A 22,237-nucleotide genomic window follows, 5' to 3' on the forward strand; every position below is an offset into this window, starting at 1 on the left:
ACTTGTAATAAAGGAGATGCAAATTAAAACCACAATGAGATACCCCATCACCCTAGTGAGAATGGCACATCTTAAATGAACTAGCAACAACTAATGTTGGCAAGTATGTGGAGAAAAAAGAACTCTACTGCACTGCTGGTGGGAATGCAAACTAGTACAACCACTATGGAAAACTGTTTGGAGGTTCCTCAAACTGCTAAACATGGAGCTTCCATAAGACCCAGCAATCCCACTCTTTGGTATCTACCCTAAAGACACAAGAAACTGATTCAAAAAAACACTGCACCCCCATATTTATTGCTGCTTTATTTACAATTGGAAAGACATAGAAACAGCTCAAATGCCCAAAAGTGGATGGCTGGATTAAAAAGATATGGTACACAATGGAATATTACTCAGCAATCAAAACATAAGTCTTTTGTGGCAACATGGATGAAGCTGGAAAAGATCATGTTTAGTGAGATAAGCCAGGAAGAAAAGGAAAAATACTAGATGGTTTCACTCATAGCAGGAATATAATGGGCCAGGTGAGAAAATAATGATAATAATGAATAGCTATAAACCAGAGACATTTTATGGGGGTGGAGTGGGGAATGGGATCAAAAACAGAGGGGGGAGAGAAGTGCACTGGACTATGGTGATGGCACATGAGTGATTTGGTGATGGGAAGCCCATGGGGATTACAGCTGAGATGGGAAATGGCACAAAATGATGTAAAAAATAAACTATTATATTAATAAATAAATAAATAAAAACATCTGTTTTAATGTGCTAGTCCAGTATCTTCTCTTCATAACGAAGTGTGTGTGTCTGTGTGTCTGTGTATTGGGAGGTGGGTAAGTAGGGAAGAAATGTACTTTGGGTTGTCTTCCTTGAGCAGACACTAGAATTACATCCCTTTTCTGAATCTTTGAAGTTGTAGAGCTTAGAATTCCTAGGAGACAGTGTTACATATCTGCATTTAAATGAAGCCCCTTCCTCGCAAATATTTTGGTTTTGAATGAAGATGTATGGCTTCTGCTATAGCGAGAGTGAGTTCTGAGGCCCTGGAGTCAGGTTCTGGTCAGGGCCGTCCTCAAAGAGGCTACATCTGTTTTATCAAAAAGTCTGCTTCAAGTGTGTCAGTCTCTGAAATCCTACCCTCTCCCTGCTGCTGAGTCCATTGTACTGGCCACTTTTCTCTCATTCTGTCTTCAGTTTCTTGTGCTCTCAGAGCTCCTGGCACACTCTGGAGCCTGTTCCTTCCACAGTCTCAATTAAGCATTTGTAGCTTCAAATAGCAGTCTGATCTGGCAACACATGGATACTGTCCTTTGTAGAATAGCAAAGTGACCTGGAACCCAAGGAGGGGATGGCTGAGCCAGGACCAAGGGTTCACAGAATTTAGCAGCCACGGACAAGCAGAGTCAATGTGGATGCATCCCATGGGGCCCTGGGAACTATCTTAGCCACATCCTGGGTATGGAAAACCCAGTTGGCTGGGAAAGTACCTGAGTTTTCCTAGCTCCGTAATGCTAAAGACAGGTCTGGCATGTAATCAGAGAATTCCCAGGCTGGAAGGCAACCTCCAGACATTTTTGGTTAACATCCCCCATTTTGTAGAGAGGGACATGGTACTCCCAAAAAAAAAGGCTGTGTTCAGTTGGCAGTATGCAAAGATCACTATCCAAACTGCCCATATTTGAAAGCTGCCTCTGCCATGGACCAGCTGTGTGATCATGGACAAGTTACTTCACTTCTCTGGGTCTCTGTTTTCCCTACCATAAAATTGGGAATATAAGAATACCTACTCAGGGCCCTCCCTGGTGGCGCAGTGGGTTAAAGCACAGCACTGAGAAGCTAAAGCCACTTCCACATGAGTTAGATTCCCACCTGCCCTGGAGGTGACCACATGGCGTGGCAGACCTCTCCTGACCCGCCCACTGCTCCCCTCAGCAGTGTACTTCATCGATCTGCCTGTTCTGCTCCCCACTCTGTCTCTGGTGAAGACTCTCACCGCCCCTGAGCCTCTGGCCTGTCCCCCAGTTCTGTATGCACAAATAAATAAATCTTTAAAAAAAATACCTACTCCATGCATCCTAAGCCCAGTATGAAGAGCAACACATGTTAGTGTTAGCTTCAGCATCACCACTCAGGAGGTGTGTTAGAACAAGTACTAGAAGCCCCTGCTGTAACTCTTGGACTCATGTTCTGGTGTTCCTAAATTACTAATCTTATAGCTTTTCTAAATTCATATAAACTTAATCACAGAATATTTTCAAGTGAATATTGTGACAATGATGTTTTAATTACCTGCTTGAATATGAACAGCAGACTCACTCCTTCTGTTGCTTATTTTCTTAAGTTTCCTCCGAGCATCATATCCTCTCCAGGCTAAAAATATAAAACCATGTGCTAGGAATGACATTAATTTAAGAACGTGCCAGAGAATTGATATAAGCTGTTTCCCCTCCAATCTATTACCCCCTCCTCCTCCCTCCTGCTTTCTCACTGAACCAAATATGCAGCGATACGTGAGCGATGATGGGGGAAAGGGGCCTCTCTCTGTACTCTCAGTTGTCCTCCAAGATGCTTCTGAAGAGTTTTTTTTTTTTTGGCAGTGTGCTTACAAAATATTCTGGTTTCCAATTATAAAACACTTGGATCCCCTATACCAGGTAAAGTGGCTCCTAGTCATTCCAGCCCATGGAAGGTCTGTCTTTAGGAAGTGGGGCTGTGAAGCAGCTGAAATAACATGATCTGTCCCATATTTTTAATTGGAGAAAGGTATAAACATGACAATTGAAAGGGAGAAAAATAAAAGGGGGAATAACTAGTAGTACAACACCTGCATTTTGCGGCTAGCTTGCAGTGCTGCGTCCTAACCCATTGTACCACCAAGGAGGGCCGACACTTGCATTTTGTAAGGGTGAACTATATGCCAAGAACTGTGTTAACAGAGGGGAAATGTGTAATAGAAATGAAAAAGGAAAGAGAAATTAAAAAAGAAGAGAAAGAGAGACGTTGTCTTAGTATGAAGACACACTGCAGGGCTAGGTATATGACAGATCCCAGCGATTTGTTACATTGGTTTGTAAGCTCCATCTGGGCTAAAAAGCCTCTGGAAATGGCATTTATAATTCTGATGTTGAAAACCTTGTTATGGCTAACTATATATATGATATGATGTCAGTCATCTGGGAACTGCGGTACATGATTGTGTGACTTGGGTTTTACATCCATCCACTTCATACTGCCTCTGTCCTGACACTCACCCAAGGTGATGGCTTGTTTGCTTATCTAGAGGTCAGGGACCCTTGGTGGTCCTGCCCCTGGCTATATCTCTAGCACCTACAGCAGGGTATGGTTTGCAATAGGAACTCAATAAACATTTGGTGATGCAGAGAAGAAAAGAAGGGAGGGAAGGAAGAAGAGAGGCAAATACTAAGGAAAGGTACAGTTAAGACACCCCCCCCACCCCCCAATGAAATGCCAGGACTCAGAGCCACTTACCTGATTGGATGGCAACTGCCCCCTTCTCTCTCTTCTCTCTGGCTCGTTTATATCTCCTGGCTCCAAGCCAGCCCTTGGTGTATGCCTGCAGCACAACTACTCGGCTTATGACTTCTCGCAATAGCAAATTTAACTGTTCAATGTGGTAATATTTGAGAAAAACCTAAAATGAGACATCAGTTTTAGTATTAGTTGTGGGCTCCCAAACTGGACTTTCATTCTATTCTAGTCTATTCTTCATACAAATGTTAAAACATTATCCAAATAAATCTTATGATGCTTGCATTATTCTAATTAATACTACTGATTTCTTAGTAGCAAATACAAGCCACCTTCTAAAATTGAGCCAGTCTTTGACTATTCACACCAAAAGTGTCAGGACGTACCAAATGGCCTACCTCATTTCTGCCAGCTGATGTCTGCTCTCTTTCCCTGCAGCCTCTGGTGGAGGAGGCTCTAACCCTCAGAACTGACTCTCCACCACACTGGAAGTGCAGAGGACAGGGATGCAGGTGACCCATGGGGATCTGATTTCTGCTGAGAAGCAGTGTGGCCTCAACACTCAGGCTAACGCTACATTTTTTGGGTAATTCAGAATGGACCATAAAAACCTGGGATACAGCAAGGGTATAAAGTTTCCACAAATTAAAAACTACACGTGATAAGACTACTAATCAGGGTACAGAGAAAATAACAATTCTGTTGAAAAAATGGACAAACTGTAAAAGAGACCCATTATTGTCATTAATTTGGTTTTTGTATGTGGACTGGAATATACAATACTGAAAATGGGGCATTTTAGAGTGAGCTAAAGTGAGGACATTTTGAAGATCCCATTCTAGAAATGCTAAATGGCTCTCTCAAACTACACGTAGAACAGGAAACAAATCCTCTACCTCAGATCCTTGAGTTCTTGAGGTGCCTGACCTAAGACCAGCAAATATCAGTTAGGCTGGGGTTTTGTCTGCTAAGCCATACAATTTAAAGAGTCACTCGTATCATTGATGATAGACAAGGGCACACAGAAGAGCATCACAGGTTAACAATGAGAACAATAAGGAAAGAACTACCTTTGTTTTCCCCAGCACCCAGTGATCTAATCTGGATTTTTCCAAGATAGCAGCGCAGCTCTCTTTGCTAGCAAGAGGTGTTTGATGTGCTCTGAATGCCAAGTAATAATACCTACAAAGTAACAGAGTCAAATAAAGCATTTTTAGTCATGCTTTGATTCAGCACAGTAGAATTATTTAGGGCTCTATGACATGCTTTGTTTTTTTAAGAGTAAATATTTCTTGAGCACTGATTATGGCGAGCTGGTTAGTGAAAGGTAAACAATTTATGCATATTGGTTCTTATCTACTTTCATCTTTTCTGTTATATACATTTTCTTTTTAATATATGTGATTTATAGTCAGTGCATAGTTGTATCTCTTGTATGCAAATCAGACTAATCTTTTTAGAAAGCTCATATTAGAAAGCTCTCCTAGTGAAAGTCATTAGTTGATATTACTATGATAAAAATAATCTGTAATCTCATTGTATGAATTCTGACACTGTGCTTTTAAAAGTCCATCTGAAGCAATTTGTAAATAGTGCAAGTGATCAGAGCCCACACTGCTGATTCTGATGCTGAGTCACACGCATACTCAAGAAGTTGGAATGTTTTCTTGATACAGTCACCAAAATCACATTTGTCTTCTTAAATTATTCATTTTAATGAACTTACACACGTTCAGATCAAAGAGTTTCTTGGTAGACTCAAAGAATACCACCAAAAGTGTTCTATTTTATCCATTTTTATTTAGTCCGCTTGCTTAAAAAAAATATGACTTGCTAAATAAATTTTCCTTGTATTAAATCTTACCTTTATTATCCTTTAAAATTCTTTCATGGATATTTTCTCTGCTCTTTGCTGCCATCTATAATTAAATTCAACCCCTTGGAAGCTTAAAAATAAACCTATTTTCTTCTCTAAGACTGTTCCTGCCATCCCTCAGACAAAGCTGATTTGGTATTTTGGAATTACCTTGAAATGTCTTTTAAACATAAATGATTTTACTTTAAGAAAAAAATCACCAAAATGTAAAATATGTCCCTTCCTTCTGACCTATCTTTCTGTTTATTGAAAAATAAAAATATCCAATTAGCAATTGAATCATTCCACTCTATCTTTGTGCTATCAGACTATTTACAAGTTAGGATAGAATGCTGAATTTGTTGGAAACATTCAGCATTCATAGATCCTGAAATTGTTTCCAAGGCTTTGAATTTTTGTTTCCATCTTTGAGGAGAGGGGCAGTGCTTTTAGAACCCCTGAATGGTAGCCAGAACAGGTTACTTGACTGAGTCCAGGAATCCGCTCACAGCAGATGTCTTCTGGAGCTAAGCAGGAAGAGAGACAGCCAGGACTCAGGCTTAGGCCTGCATGGGCATTTCATGGCTTCAGTGCAGATTTTTCAGTCCCTTTTTTTCTAGGATCATCGTTTCAGTCCTTGCTCTTCTGACTTGTTTTGGCAAAAAAAAATTTGTTATGGAGTACACGGGGAAGATGGGAACAGATGGCAAATCCATAGGGGATGAATGTCTTGGTAAAGCTGATACATATATAGTTTAACGTGTCAGGGTAAAACAAGGACTTTTGTATTTTTTTCTCTTAGGTCTGGCCATTTAGATCATCATTCACTTTAGTTAGCCCAGGATTGCTTATGATGACTGTTCAACACTATTGGTGACAAAATATTTAAAGAGGGCCTGCACTGACAGAAGATATATCAAGAATATAAGAATGTAACATATGTTAGAGCTTTCCAATCAAGGATTTTTTTTTTTCAGGCACCCAGGGATGGATGGTTCTCAGCAACTTCAAATTTCTAAATAGGCAAAATTTACCCTGATTTCTATTAATACTAGAACTTTGATCTTTAGAGCTTCAACTCAAGTTACTCAATTTATTATGATAATAATACTCATATCTGGCTTATTTCAGAAAGAAATGGATACATTAAAGAGGTGAAAATCTCAAAAAATTACTGGAAACATATACCTGATATATCCATAGGAATTAGTTCATAGTAGTATAATGTGTTTTCTCCATAGAGTAATTTTAGACTCTAGCATAGATGGTAGAAAAGCACTTTTATGAGTGTCTACATGCTGTAAGAATGAAGCAGAAAGGAGACAAAAGGTGGGCTACCAAGGAGATTTTGCGGGGTGTGGGGGAAGAACATTAGGTAAGCAGAAATATGTACTAGCAAAATAAGAAGTATAAAGTTTTGTTTGAGAATTTAATTACTTAGGAGCACAGTAAAGATCAGTTCTTCCCTGAGCTGCCTGTTGTAGGTAGAATTTCTCTCTCATATTGGAGTCTGAGCACTATTTCTAGCTGTGAGTAATTCACTTATCTTTCTGCAACTGAATTCCCATAGGTAGGAATCAGAGTCAGATGAGTAGTTTTTAACTCTTTTTCAGAAAAGGGAGGGACCATGAAAACCTGGTTTAAAAATTATATACATTCTTTCTGAGGAAAATGCTCTTTACTCAACACCCTGCAAATAACATCAAGGGATCCACATACTTCAGGTAACCCTCCAAGAACCTTAGAGCCCTTTCCAAGTTCAGAACCCTGTGAAAGATGATAAATTTTACAGGGTCAAATCTTATTAAACATAATCCACTAAATATTTACTATTTTAAAACCATTATAATAATATCCAGTTGAAAAATATTTCTATTCAAAAATGTTATTTGGTTTTCTTCCCACAATGTTTTATTGTATGGAATGTAGACTTTTCAAGGAAGAGTTTTTAATTATACTAGGCAAAGTAGTTTGGGAAGTATTAATAGCAAATTATTCTAATATTCAATGGCTTAAAACAGTATTTAAAATCTCATAGTTTCTTGGGCAATTTAACTCAGGGTCAGTCATAAGATTATAATCAAGATGTAGGCCATAAGTTTGACTGGTCGGAGGATCTATTTTCTAGAAGGTGTAATCATAAGACTGATAGGTAGCAGAAACCCTTATTTTCTCACTGATTATTGGCAAGAGGCCCGAGTTCCTGCTGCATGGGCCTTTCCAGAGCACTGTTTAAATATCTTCAGACATAGAAGATGATTTCCCTCAGAACAAGGGACCAAGAAACACACCAAGGAGGAATCTGAAATGACTTTTAGGACTGAGGCTTAGAAGTGACATGTCACTTCTTCCACATTTTTTCTATGCTTTAGAAACAAATTACTAAGTTCATCTCACATTGAATAGGAGAGAAATTAAGTTCTACCTCTTGAAGAAAAGGACCCCAGGTCATCTTTGGACACATTTTAAAGAGTCTCTCTAGAGCTATGTTCTCTTTTTACTGATGAAGAAAACTGCTTTCAGTGAGATGAAATAATTTGTCCAAGATGAGACAAGAAAATGACAAAAACTGAGATTGCTATTCATGTCTCCTGAATTTTATAACTTGATTTTTTAAAAAGAACTGATATAAATACAACTAGTGAAATTTAATTTTTGATGCAAGGGGGAGAAATATAAAAGAGCAAAAATAAGAACAATTTTCACCAGAAAAGATTGATAAATTTGCCTACATTAAAAAGAAAATTTTCTAAAAAAGAATTGAAAATTTGGAAAGAATTTGCTTTCTTATCAATGCATTATCTGTTTAAACATAGTTTTTTTCATATTGTAAATTATTATGCTCTCTGCAGAGACTACTCAACAAAACCTATTATTTTATTATTCTTTCCCCAAAAAATCAATGCTGATTTTTTTAGTTTGACCATCCAAATTTATTTAATTTTAAGAATAGTACTCTTGAGGAGAAAGAGCACATTTATTTCTTCTTTCTTGCACTGTTCAGTACAAGTTGAGTAAGTCTTCGGTAAGACAGTAAAAGAACAGAGACTGTTAGAAAAACTAAACTTATTCTATGAGAACAGGTTCATATTGGCAAGAGGAAGGGTTTTTTTTTTTTTTTTGTCCTGTTCATGGCTACGTTCATAAGAGTGTGAGGTGTGTGTGTGTGTGTGTGTGTGTGTGTGTGTATCTCTTTCTACCTAGCTATCTATCCCTAAGAAACTGTAACAACAAAAAATATTGCCTTTCTAGAATGATGCCAGGAACAGTCTGTGATGTTCCCAAGTATGCCCAGGCTTCTCATTGGATTATACAGACAGGGAACAAAGTGGAAACAACTTCAGGAACTGTGGAGAAGTGAAGAGGGAAGGTATCACTGGATTATATTTCAGAATCTGTGTCTATTGAAAGGAATCTGAACTGCAAAAGAAATGTTTAGAAAACTTGAAGTCTCCAGTGTTCCTGATCAGCTGTCAGTGAGGTTAGTTTGTTTCTTGTAAAGTGCTAGACTTGAATACTTTTAGACACAATGTGGGCTGAGGGCTCTTCTTGACCAATCAAACTCTAGAACCCACTCCACCTATGGAGACAATGCAACCAAGACATCTAGAGAATGTAAAACAAGGCACCAGGGGCACTAGGAAAAGCTAAAGAGAATGGCAACCAGAGAAAGATGGGAGGGTTCCCTCAGGTACTCAGCAAGTTGGCACATGCATGGCAGGAAACTAGCCAAGGTTGGCACAGAACCCATCCGAGAAGATTAGAGGGAACACTGCCTGATGCTTGGGGAGGATTGGGAACAGTGCCTGTTTTTACCACCCAACTGGTTAACCTTATCACTCATAGGACAATGGACAGATTTCTCAGAGAGGTCTTGTTTCAGCAGTGAGGAAATATTAGTCCTAAATATGGTCTGCATCTACCTAACAGATCTTAAGAACAAGATCCAAAAGTATAAAACCGTTTCCAAGTAATTTAGTTGAATCCCAGAACAAAGCACAAAAATATTTATAGGAATACAAAAATATCCAGCACCCAAAAGATAAAACTGACAACATTTGGCATTCAGTCAAAAATACCAGGCACGCAGGAAAATATGACCCATAATGAGGAGAAAAACCAACTAAATGAAATGGGTCCAGAAGTGACACAGATGTGAAAATTAACAGCAAAGGACATTAAGATAGTTATTTTAACTGTAGTCCATATGTTCAAGAAGTTAAATAGAGATAGAGAAGATATAAAATAGACCCAAATAAAACTTTGAGAAATGAAAACTAAGATAAAAAAAACAAAACAAAACAGAATTAGCAGCAGTAGATTCACTGCAAGAAAAAAATAGTAAGATTAAGACATGACAGTAGAAATTATACAAAATGAAACACAAAGAAAAAATAAACTAAAAATTTTAAAAAGCATTGGTGAGGCCCTCTCTGGTGGCGCAGCGGGTTAAAGCACTGCACAAAGAAGCTAAAGCCACTTCCGCATGAGTTTGATCCCCGCCTGCCCTGGAGGAGATCCACATGGCATGGCAGACTTCTCCTGACCCGCCCACTGCTCCCCTCAGCAGTGTACTTCGTCAATCTGCTGTTCTGCTCCCCATCCTCTCTCTGGTGAATCCTCTCACCCTCAGCATCTCTGGCCTGTACCCCGGTTCTGTAAGAATAAATAAATAAATCTTTAAAAAAAAAAAAAAGCATTGGTGAGCTGTGGGACAACTTCAAGTGACCTCAATACATGTAATTGGAGTCCCTTTTGGGAGGAGGGAAGGAGGAAAAATAGGTAAATAAATGATGGCTACAAATCTTGCAAATTTGATGAAAATAATTAACAGGTCCAATAATCTCAATGATGTCTACACTCCCCCACCAATCCTTACTGCCACACACACACCCTACCGACTTTGAAGAAAACAACATTAAAGGGCAATATAATAAAATTATTCAAAACCAGTCATAAAGAGAAAATCTTAAAAGCAGTCAGATGAGAAAAGACAAATTACCTACAGAGGCAAAAATACAAATGTGACATTAGAGTTCTTGTTAGAGCAAATGAGAAACAGTAAAGCAAAACCTTTAAAGTGCTGAAAGAAAAAGACTTCTATAATCCAGTGAAAGTATTTTTCAAAAAGCAAAGTGAAATAAAGACTTTTCCAGACATACAAAAGCTGAAAGAATTCATTGTCAGATGAACCTGCACATAAGGAATGTTAAATGAAATCCTTCATGGAGAAGGAAAATAACTGAGATGAAAATATAGATCTACACAAAGGAATAGATAGTACCAGGGGATAACTATGTTGGCAAATATATGAGATGTGTTTTATAATTTAAATCTCTTTAAAATATACTTTACTACTTAGACAAAAGGAGTAACAATGTACTGTGGAGTTTATTATGTACAGGTAAGTAAAGTATATGCCAATATAATATGAAAAACATGAACATAACAACAGTGTAAATGCCAGGAAAGAGAAATCAAAGTAAAACATTGGGAGATTCTTATATTTATGAAGTGATATAATGTTATTTTCAGGCAGGCTACCATCAGTTAAAGTTATATACTATGCATCATAAGCAATCTATAAAATAAAACAGAGTTACACTAATAGGTCAACAAAGAAGGTGAAATGAAATCATACAAAATACTCAATAAGTCCAAAAGAAAATGAAGGTAAGAAAAGGGAATAGAGAACAGCTGAGAGAAATACAAAACAAAAAGCAAGATGATTTATTAAATTTAGCCACCTGAATAATAATGTTAAATGTAAATGTCAAAACACCCCAATTTAGAGGCAGAAATTTTTAGACTGGATAGAAAAGCAAAGTACAGCTATATGTTCTTACAAAAAAATGCCCAAATATCAAAATGATAACAAGTTAAAATGGAAAGATGCACCATACTAAATCTAGGCAAATTAAAACTAGTGTGGCAATATTAATATCAGATAAAATACATTTTGGGGCAAGACATCTTACTGGGGACAAAAAAAGTTTATTTCATAGTGATAAAAAGAAAAATTCATCAAGAGAACCTAAATATCAGTCATTTTTATACTTAATAAGTGTTTGAAAATACATGAAAATAAAATTGATAGTACTACAAGGAGAAACACAAATCTAATTACAGTTAGAAATTTCAGTATACTCTCCCAATAGTTGGTAGAACAAGCAGGCAAAAAATATTATCAAGGTTTGAACTCAACTTGATCCAATGAACATTTATAGTCTACTTCAATCAACAATAACAGAATTTGTGTTATTTCCAATTGCACATGAAGCATTTACTTCTACAGTCCATACTCTGACTCTGGACCATAAAACATGCCTTAATACAAAAACATTCAGTCACAAAAATATGTTTTATGGTCATGATGGAATTAAATTAGAAATTAATAATAGAAAGACATGTGGAAAATCCCCAAATATTTAGGAAAAGACATAAATAATCCATAGAAGGAAGAAATCAAAAGAAAAAATAGAAAATATTTCCAATCAAATGAAAATGTAACCTATCACAATTTGTGGGGAACTGCTAAATTCATAATTAAGAGAAATCTATACCTTTAAGTTTCACCTCCAAATGAAAAGAATGACTTCAAATATAAGAGCTGAAACACCATCAATCAGGAAAAGAAAAAAAAAGAGCAAGTTAAATCCACTATAAGCATAAGAAAGGAAATAATAAAGACTAAGAAATCAATGATATAGAAACAAATTATTAATGAAAGTAAAAACTGATTCTTTGAGAGGGTTAATAAAACTAGTAAGCCTCTATCCATACAGACTAGGAAAGGAAAGAAATGAAAAGAAACAGACCATGTGATCCACTTCTAAGCCTCTACCCACAAACTATAAAATCACTAATTTGAAGGGAGCTATGCACTCCTATGTTCAACACTATTTACAATAACCCAGATATGGAAACAAACTAATTGTCCAATGACAGACAACTAGAATAAGAAACTGTGGTATAGATACACAATGAAATATTAGATAGCTATAAAAAAAATAAGCTCTTGCCATTTGCAACAACATGAATGGAACTGATGGGGATTATGCTAAGTAAAATGTCAGGGGCAAGACAAATACTGGTGGTATCCCTCATATGTGGAAACAGAGAAACAAAACAAACTGACAAAACTAAACCAAAACAGACCCAAGAAATATGACTGCAGAATTGAGGTTACTAGAAGAAGCAAACCAAGGAGTTTGAGTGCCTGATGAATGCTTTAATGGCATGTGTAATGTGGTGACACAGATCTCAGGAGGGGTGAGTCTATTCCCTAAATCATCTACAGTGTTATAAACCAATGGCAGTTCAACAAGAAAACAAAAGGTCATAAAGGAATTTTATGCCAACAGTGATCAACATTTAAAGACTTGTATTTCTATATACGGACAACAAATGATTGGAAATAAAAACCAAAAATTCAACATCATGGATAACTTTATTAATCACGTAAAATAATGGGGATTAAGTTTGACAGTAAATACATCAGGCCTACACACTGATAAAAATGGGCTAGAAAACAGCCCATCTAAATAGATGGAGAGAGATGCTATGTTTATGAGTGATAAGAGTAGTCAATATTGGAGTAAAGAAAATCACTCTTCATAATGTGGGTAGGTCTCATCCAATTAGTTGAGACCCTTAAAAGAAATTACTATGATTCTCTGAAGAGGAAGGAATTCTATCTCCACATTACCTTTGGAAAAAAGACTGACATCCACGCCTGCAAGAATTTCTAGCCTGCCAATCTGTACTGAGTCAGCAACTATTGTGATAAAAATTCTTAATAAGATGGGAAAAGAGGGAAATCACCTAAAATAATAAAGGTCAGAGATCACAAATTCATAGTATACTACTTAATAGTGAAAACTGAAAGCTTTCCCTTTAAAATCAGAAACAAAACAAGGATGCCCCCTGTCAGTCACCACTTCCATTTAATTTAGCATTAGAGGTTTTAGCTAGAGTAATCAGACAATAACAGGAAATAAAAGAAATCCAAGCAGGAAAAAAAAGAATCAAAAACTATCACTATTCCCAGACAGTTTGATATAAGCCTCCACCAAAAAGCTGTTAGAAACAATAAAAGAATTCATTAAAGTTACAAAGTCAGCATATAAATATTGGTTATAATTTTATATACAAACAATGAAGAAAAGAAATCAAGCAAATAATTCCATTCACAATCACTTCAAAAAGAATCAAAGACCTAGGAACTAACCTAACCAATGAAGTAAAGGAATTCTGCAATGTAAAATACAAGACATTATTAGAAGATTTAGATTATGATATAATATGGAAAGATATTCCTTATTCGTGAATAAAGAGAATCTATATAATGAAAGTGATTGTTCTACCAAAAGTAGCTTATAAATTTAATGCAATCCTCATCAAAATACCAGCAATATTCATTAGAGAAAGTGAAAAAGAAATATTAAAATTTATATGGAAATATATAAAGTTTCAAATATCAAGAACAATCCTGAGGAAAAAAGGAAGTTAAAGGGAGGCATCATGTTACCTGATTTCAAACTACACTATAAAGCAAGAGTAATAAAACACTTTGGCATTGGCAGAAATATAGACACATGGATCAATGAACAGAACTGAAAGCCCAGAAATAAATTCATATATTTATTATACTGAATTCATGAAAAAAAGGGGAGACCACCACAGAATGTGGGAAAGGAGAATCCCTTTTACAAGTGGTAGTGGGGAAATTGGATGGCTACATGTAAGAAGCATGAAATTGGATCTAGCTTCATTAAGAAAAATAAATTCAAAATGGATGAAAGCTTTAGCTATAAGACCTACAACACTAAAATACATAGATGAAAACACTGGTAATGTATTTCATGACATCAATGACAAAGATGTTTTTTTGTTTGCAAGGCAAACAAAAGCAAAAATAAACTGGCCTTTCCTTAAATAAAAATGTCTTTCTACATTGGAAGAAAATATAGGTAGATTAAAAAGACATTCTACTAAATGGGAGAAAATATTTCAGTCATATACAACTAAGGGTTAAAATCTAAGATATATATATGCATATATATATGTATATGTAAGATGCACAATTTAACAATAAAAATTTCAAACAACTTTATTAATAAATTGGCAGAAGATCTGAACAATTTATTGAGGATATTCAGAAGTACAATAGGTACTTGGAAAAATGTTCATCATCGCTTTTGTTGAGTTGGGCAACACCACACTGATAAAGATTACCTACAGTTTTGTATTCCTAAACCAAGGCCAGAGCTTTTAATAAGGGAGATGCAGGTCAAAACCATAATGACAGGTCATTTCACACATGAGACCCCCAACAAGTACTAGTGAGGACACAGAGAAAAGGAAGCCTATGATATTGTCAGTGGTAATGTAAACAGCTGTTTTAGAAATCAGAGTATCAAAAAACTAGAAAAGGAAACACTGTGATCCAGCATTCCCAGTTTTGGGCATCTATCAAAGAACATGAAAGCACTGACTCAAAAAATTATATGCTCTAAAATATTTATAGCATCATTATTTACAATAGTGAAGAACATGGAAGCAAAATAAGTTCATACTGATAAAATATGGGGTTAAGAAAATTTGGAATAGTGCCCAGTTAAAAGGAGAGACAAAATATTGCCATTTACTGCAAAATAGAAGCAATTAAAGGGGTAAGTATGGTAAAACACATAGAATGACAAAAACAAACATTACACATTTACATATTGGATGACATGACAAAGTAAAATACTTATGAAACTAATAGACATAAATAAAGTGAGGTTTTAAGGAAGCTGGGAGGAAAAAAAGATGAAGTGATATGAAAAAATTTTTAAAGCTGTTAGAGCTTAATTATAATGGTTGAAATCCTGGGCAAAGTCCTATATCCACAAATGTAACTAATACAACTTGCATCTAAGTGTAAAGGACTCCAAATATATGACAGAACATCAACCTTTTTCCTATTCTAAAATAGGGAACTCACTCTACTTCAGTGACCACCCAGATTGTCTACTCAGATACCCCAAATAGCAGACAACTATTTGAACAATTCGAGCCACTAAGTAATTTTCTCTATGTAGATAATAGAGGGAACTGAGTTATTTTGGCATGTATAATTTGATAATTACCTCCAATTGCCCATTTCCCTTTAGTGCATATAAAAAAAATCCAGGTTTAGTTTAAGTTCTTTTTCATATTTACCATAAGACCCTTCATTTTAATTTTTCCCCTTCATGTTTGGCCTTCAGTGAAGACAGAGCAGTTGGCTACCTTTTGCTAACTCAAAGAAAAAAAAAAAAGCCATGATATTCATCATATCCTTAAGAATTCTCTTCAATTGGGACTTGTGATAAGAAGTCGAGTTTACAGAAATCCTGAGTTTTTAAATTCCTTCCAAGTCAGCATAACTACAACATTTGACACACACACACACACACACACACATATATATATATATATATATATATATATACATATATATACACACACACACACACACATACATACTTAGTGCTTTTGATTTTGCTCTGTATCATCATAAATTTTAAACAAGACTTACTCTATAGAAAAAAAAAGATTGAGACTGAGCTTGATCACAAGTCAATATATGGCAGAAAGTTAAATTTCAAACTATTAAAATTATTTTTTTTTGTATCTAAGTATAAAGGTAAAAGTATTGATGCACTTTAATGATTAACTTTCACGTATGATTTCACAATGATTATTTGGATGTGTTCAACTGCCTCATTTTGATGACGGAATCTGAAATGAGACTCTTATTTCATATCCTGATTTGAACCACATCCTATTTATATTTTTCTAACCAGTTTACTCCTTTGTACAAGTGAAATACAATCACTGATTTGGCGGGTTATCACCAGTGTTAAGTGAAATAACATACATAAAGTGCTGGCATGAAACCAGTCATAAACAGGTGCTCAATCAATACTCACACCTTCCTTTATCCCTTACTTCCTCTGACAAAAATTGATTTTTCTTTTCCCTAATCCAATGTGTAGGGAAAAGAAGGTAGCATCTTTCCTCTGAGACATTCTTAAACTGTGGTGCTGAGGGGTAGACAGCTATTTATTGTGAGGCAGAAAGAATATACTAGAACAGGAATGGTTAAATTAAGAGGTTCATGGTAGGTCAAATGACAGATTGTACAGTGATTTCTAGGACACTATGTTAGGACTTCTGAAAATGTACCTACATTGGGGAGCCAGGTCTTTTTATGGGGTCTGGAGACTTAAGCACTTTGCAAATCATCACTGTACATTCCAGGCTGAGTTACAGAATATCAACTATAGAAATGATTTTCTGATATTTAAATAGGTGAAAGCTGTCAGCGGTATGAGTTTCATGAGAAAGGTAAAACCTCAAAAGAATTAGCTTTTTTTAAATTTTTTAATCATCTGTAGCCATAGGCAAGTTAAGAGGGATTCTCAGCTCAGGTTAAGGCCAATTTAAATCTTTGTGCTTCGGGAGAATGAATAGAGGTGGTTAGAGAAATCATCTCCAGTCTACAGTGACCTGTGGAACTGCTACGTTAGGGAAGTTACTTTACTTCTCTGGTCTCCACCTCATTTGTGATGTGGGAAAGTTGGACCTGGCCATCTCTTAGGTCTTTCAATGATATTGAAAAAGGTCCTTTTCAAATCTTTTTCTCTTTATTGCATTAATGGTTATAACAAAGGACAATAATGAAGGTTATAACAAAGGAAGTGCAATAGTTTAGAAAGTAAAGTCATTCAAATTCTCACCTACATAAAAAGGCATAACCCACACACACAGTTAGGGAAGGGTAAACAAATCATTTTCTCAATTAAACAAAGAAAAAATGGGTGGAAATGGAAGTATATACAAGGACAGCAGTTGTTAGAGAATGCCACCACAAAATTGCTGCTCCAGAAGGAAGGTAAATGTGAAGACTGCACATAAGCATGCAACCTATTTTACTCACAATGTTGAATCTATTATCCTTTCTAAGTTTTATCTCTTAAAATGTCCCTCGCTGCTTTATAATTCAATCTGACAGGGAATTGTGGTTTCTGGACATGTACTAATTTATCTGTATGGCACATTAAGATCTAGTTCATGTCAGGCTCTTGCCTATGTGGTTATAGGCAAAAGGAAAAGAAATTCATGGATTCCCTGTGAGAGACAAGGCATGGCAACCCCATCCTAGCTTCTGAGAATCTGTATTGCTTTATTCACTGCTGACTGCCAGAGAAAAAAGTAAAAGCTTTTATTCTCTGAAAACTGAAATTTCAGCTTTGCTTGAGATTTAGATTTAGATTCTTTAAGTTACTAAATTTTTTTTTGTTTATCTGTTTGTTATTCACAGTTAAATACATTCCTGAGTTTTTATATTCTTATCCTCACTCAGGAAACACTGAACACATACCATGGCTTGGATGTAATATTATTCAAGATGATTGGGATACCAATAATAATAATAATAAATAAGGAACTACTTTGTTTTCTCAGAAATTCAACCTAGTGAAAGCATTTGATAAGATCAAACATCCATTTATGATGAAAACCCTTGGAAAACTGGGGATAAAATTAACATTCTAAAAGTTATTTACAATAAATATAGCTAATATTCTCAATAGTGAAAAACTGAAAGCTTTTCCACTAAGATCTGGTTCAAGATATGGATATCCACTCTCACTCTGCTATTAAATATAGCACTGGAAGTTCTAGCTAGAACAATTAGACAAGAGAAAGACATAAAAGGAATCTAAATCAGAAAATAAGTAAAACTGTCATTATTTGCAAATGACATGCTAATATACATAGTGAACCCTCAAAACTCCATGGAAAAATTGAAATCATCAGTTTCGCAAAGTGGTAGGGTATAAAATCAAAGCACAATCAGTTACCTTCCTATATACAAACAATGAGAGAGAAGAGAGAGAAATGAAAATAGTGATTCTATTTACTACTCTATCAAAAAAAAAGTTAAATACTTAGGAGTAAACGTAACAAGGAGGCAAAATAGCTATACAAACAAACCTATAAGACATCGTTGAAAGAAAGAAAAGACATAAAGAAATGGAAAATATTACCTGATCATGGACTAGAATAATCAACATTATCAACGTGGTCATCATACCCAAAACAATATACAGATTCAACTCAATCCCAATAAAAAAATCTCAAATTCATATTACAAATATTACTGAAATTCATGTGGAATCACAAAAGCCCTAGCATAGTAAAAGCAATCTTGACAAAGAAGAAAGAGAATGGAGGTATTCTACTTCCAGACCTCAAGCTATATTATAAAGCCATAACAATTTTAACAGCCTGGGACTGGAACAAAAGCAGATATACAGACCAATGGAATAGAACTGAGAGCCCAGAAAGAAACCCACATATAAATGGACAGTTAGTATATGACAAAGGAGTAAAAAAACATACACTGCAGCAAGGACAGCCTCTTCAATAAATGGTGTTGGAGAAACAAGACAATTACATGGAAAAGAATGGAACTAGAGCATGATCTCACACACACACTAAAATCAATTCAAAATGGATCTAAGACTTGGATATAAAACCTGAAACCATAAAATACATAGAAGAAAACAAAGGCAGAACATTTTGTGACAAAGCTTTAGTGATGCCTTTAGTTTTCATCCCCAATAGCAAGGAAAACAAAAGAGAACATAAGCATCAGGGACTACATCATACTGAAATATCTCTATATACTGAAAGAAACCATAATCAAAATGAAAAGACACTCAAATGAATGGGAGAAAATATTCACACACCACACATCTGACAAAGACTGATATCAAAGATATACAAAGAACCCATAAAACTCTAAAAAAAAAACAAAATATATAACCCAACTGAAAAATGGGGAAGCCCAATTGAAAAATGGGGAATTTCTCTATAGAAGACATTCAGACAACATGAAAAATGAAAAATGTTCACAATCTCTTATTATCAGAGAAATGCAAATTAACACCACAATGAGATATCCATGAGAATGACGCATATCAAAAAGACCAGAAATAGACAAAGACCAGTATAGACAAAGATGTGGAGAAAATGAAACCCTCCTACACTGCTGGTGGGAGTACAAACCAATCCAGTTCATGGGAAGCAATATGTAGGTGTCTCAAAACATTAAAAATAAATCTGCCACTAGACCATTCTAGGCATTCAAAAACACCAATGTAAAAGGTGACTTGCCCACCCATGTTTATTGCAGTAGTGCTTACTACAGCTAAATTATGAAAATAACCAAAATGTTGAGAACAAATGAGTGGATTAAGAGGATATGATACATAAAATAGAGTATTGCTTAAAAAATGGAGTATTACAATCAATAAAGATAAACTTATGCCATTTGCACCAATATGGATGGAGCTTGAAGGAACAACGCTAAGTGAAATAAGTCAGAAGGAAAAAGATAAATTGATGGTGTCATTAATAGGAAGAACTATGATGGGAAGCCCACAGGGATTACAACTGAGATGAAAAAAAAAATGTACAAAATGATGCAAAAATAAACTATTATATATATATATATAAAATAGGTAGAACTAAACTAATGGACAAAGACTAGCTTAAAAACTAGCTCTTGACAGATGTGGTACATATATACAATGGAATATTACTCAGCAATCAAAAAAAGAAACACATGTCTTTTGTAACAACTTGGATGGAGCTGGAAAAGATCATGCTTAGTGAAATAAGCCAGAAAGAAAAGGAAAAATACCGGGTGGCTTCTCTCATAGCAGGAATATGATGGAACAGGCAAGAAAATAATGATAATGATGAACAGCTATATACCAGAGACATTTTGTGGGGGTGGAGTGGGGAATGGGATCAAAAACAGTGGGGGAGGGAAAATGCACTGGACTATGGTGATGGCACATGGGTGATTTGGTGATGGGAAACCCTAGGGGATTGCAACTGAGATGGAAAAATGCACAAAAATATGTAAAAATAAACTATTATATGTATATATATATATATATATATATATAAAAAGAACAAACAGGAAAGGAAGTACAATGGTCTATGGTGGTAGAATATGGATGAGTGGGTGAGTTGGCAGCTGCATTAAGGTGAAGGTATACCTGGTGAAGGCATACTAATTGTCAGAATAAACTGCAATATGGTTTCTGAAACTTTTAAGAGAATAACCTCCACCCCCAATAAATTTGAAAAAGTGGTGTCCATACCATTAAAACACACATTTACACTCAAATTTTCTATGAAACTTTTCTGCCATTGTAGGAAATTCTACATTATAATCCTTCATTAATTTCATTTTAGTTGCAAAGAGAAGACATAGGAAAAAAACAATCAGAAATATTACTTCACAGAGAGAGAAGATCTTAGAGAAAAGTTAAGGTGTTAAGCACATTAGGCATATCGCAGTTCCAGAATTACTATCTACAAACCTCCACATGAAAGAGGTCTTTTTAAGTTGGAAATCTCCTACATGGCATGTGAAACAATGATGTCTTGGGTCAAAGGGGCAAAAAAATATATCCTAAAAGAAAATTAGTTGTGAAATACAAGAAAGAGGACATGCACTGAGAATCCTACTTGTATCATTTATTTTCTTATTTCTCTGTTGTATTAATTCGTACTTTAAACAGGTGAAACACTCAAAGAATGATTAGATGAAGATGGTGGATTAACACATATATTTCTTTTTTCCACCTGCAACCCCAATAAAATGATAGCAAAGGAATTTTTTAAAGGTTATAAATCCTATGTGAAGATAGAGAAAGAGAATAAGAAAGGAGATGAGGTAAACACAACAAGATTTTTGTAACAATAGCGCATATGGAAACAGATTTAACAGATCTGAGAACACTGAATCCTAAGTCACTGTGGGGAAAGACAAAGAGGAGGAGTTTGTTTTGAAGGATCTAAAACAGGAGACTTCCTTAAAAGTTATTTAAGTGGCAATTATATCCCCAGATTTCCCTCTCCAACCTAGAGGTAGGCTTTCTAGAATATCTGCTGATAGTCACCCAGGGCTGAGTAGTGCTTAACCAAAGACAGAAGGAGAAAGGAAGGGAATGCTTACTGTAGCAAATGCTTACATATACCCAGTTCACTTTTTACACTGGGATATCAGAATGTTGGAAGTTGGATATACATGGAAGATTGGGGAAGATTGGTTAACAGCATATTAAGGATAAATATCAGGGTTTTTTTTTTTAACTGAATAAACACATTATAAAATCTTTATAATTTATCTGCATAGGTGATCATGTGATCCTATGTTTGAGCAGCTGCAGCCAATAAGAATATCTTGGCAATGCGATAGAGTCCATAATTCTGCCCAGAATGTGACTCTGATTCAGCCTGGACCCCACTTAGGACATTATACTCACTCTAAAAAGAAACAGAGAGTGAGGGGCTTTCTTGTATTGCCTGAAGGAGAAAGGAGCAGGCTGATTCAGAACCCAAAGACAGCTGGCCTATGACTTAATGCAAAAATTATACAGGAAGAAGGAAAAATTGTAGACCCATAAAAACAGAAGAAACCTTTGTCAGGGGAATAGTAAATCATGGCCAAGAAATTTTCAGTCTGAAAGGGAAGAAGCAGGTTTCTTGAGGAAAGCAGTTACTAAAGACTATACTTTAAGGTTAAAGACTATACTTAAAAGAACAAACAGAGGATGAGAGAGAAACATGGACAAAGGCATGTGACATCCAGCACCATCCTAATAGGGATGAGAACATCATGATTCATATTAATGAAGATCAGGGAAAAGTATCAAATGCAGAAGATGAATTCAAACTGGGCCAGAATAGACTGAGTTTTCCCTGATTTCATAAACCCACTATGTGGTATAGCTCTGGCTTGAAAAAAAAAAAGACAAAACTATGTTCAACTTAACT

General features: G+C 35.6%; 1 protein-coding gene across 1 annotated transcript in view; it reads right to left on the reverse strand.

Annotated features, from left to right (window-relative positions):
- MYO3B (myosin IIIB) overlaps positions 1-22,237 on the reverse strand; it is a 354,102-nt gene that overhangs the window by 115,877 nt on the left and 215,988 nt on the right. Inside the window, exons 26-28 of the mRNA XM_012725499.1 lie at positions 4,563-4,674; positions 3,493-3,655; positions 2,293-2,373 (exon numbers count right to left, since the gene is read on the reverse strand). Of these exons, the coding sequence (XP_012580953.1) occupies positions 2,293-2,373; positions 3,493-3,655; positions 4,563-4,674 (356 nt within the window). The remainder of the gene's footprint in view (positions 1-2,292; positions 2,374-3,492; positions 3,656-4,562; positions 4,675-22,237) is intronic.

The sequence above is a fragment of the Condylura cristata genome, unplaced genomic scaffold (genome assembly GCF_000260355.1).
Source record: "Condylura cristata isolate star-nosed mole 26May11 unplaced genomic scaffold, ConCri1.0 scaffold00002, whole genome shotgun sequence".
NCBI lineage: Eukaryota > Metazoa > Chordata > Mammalia > Eulipotyphla > Talpidae > Condylura > Condylura cristata.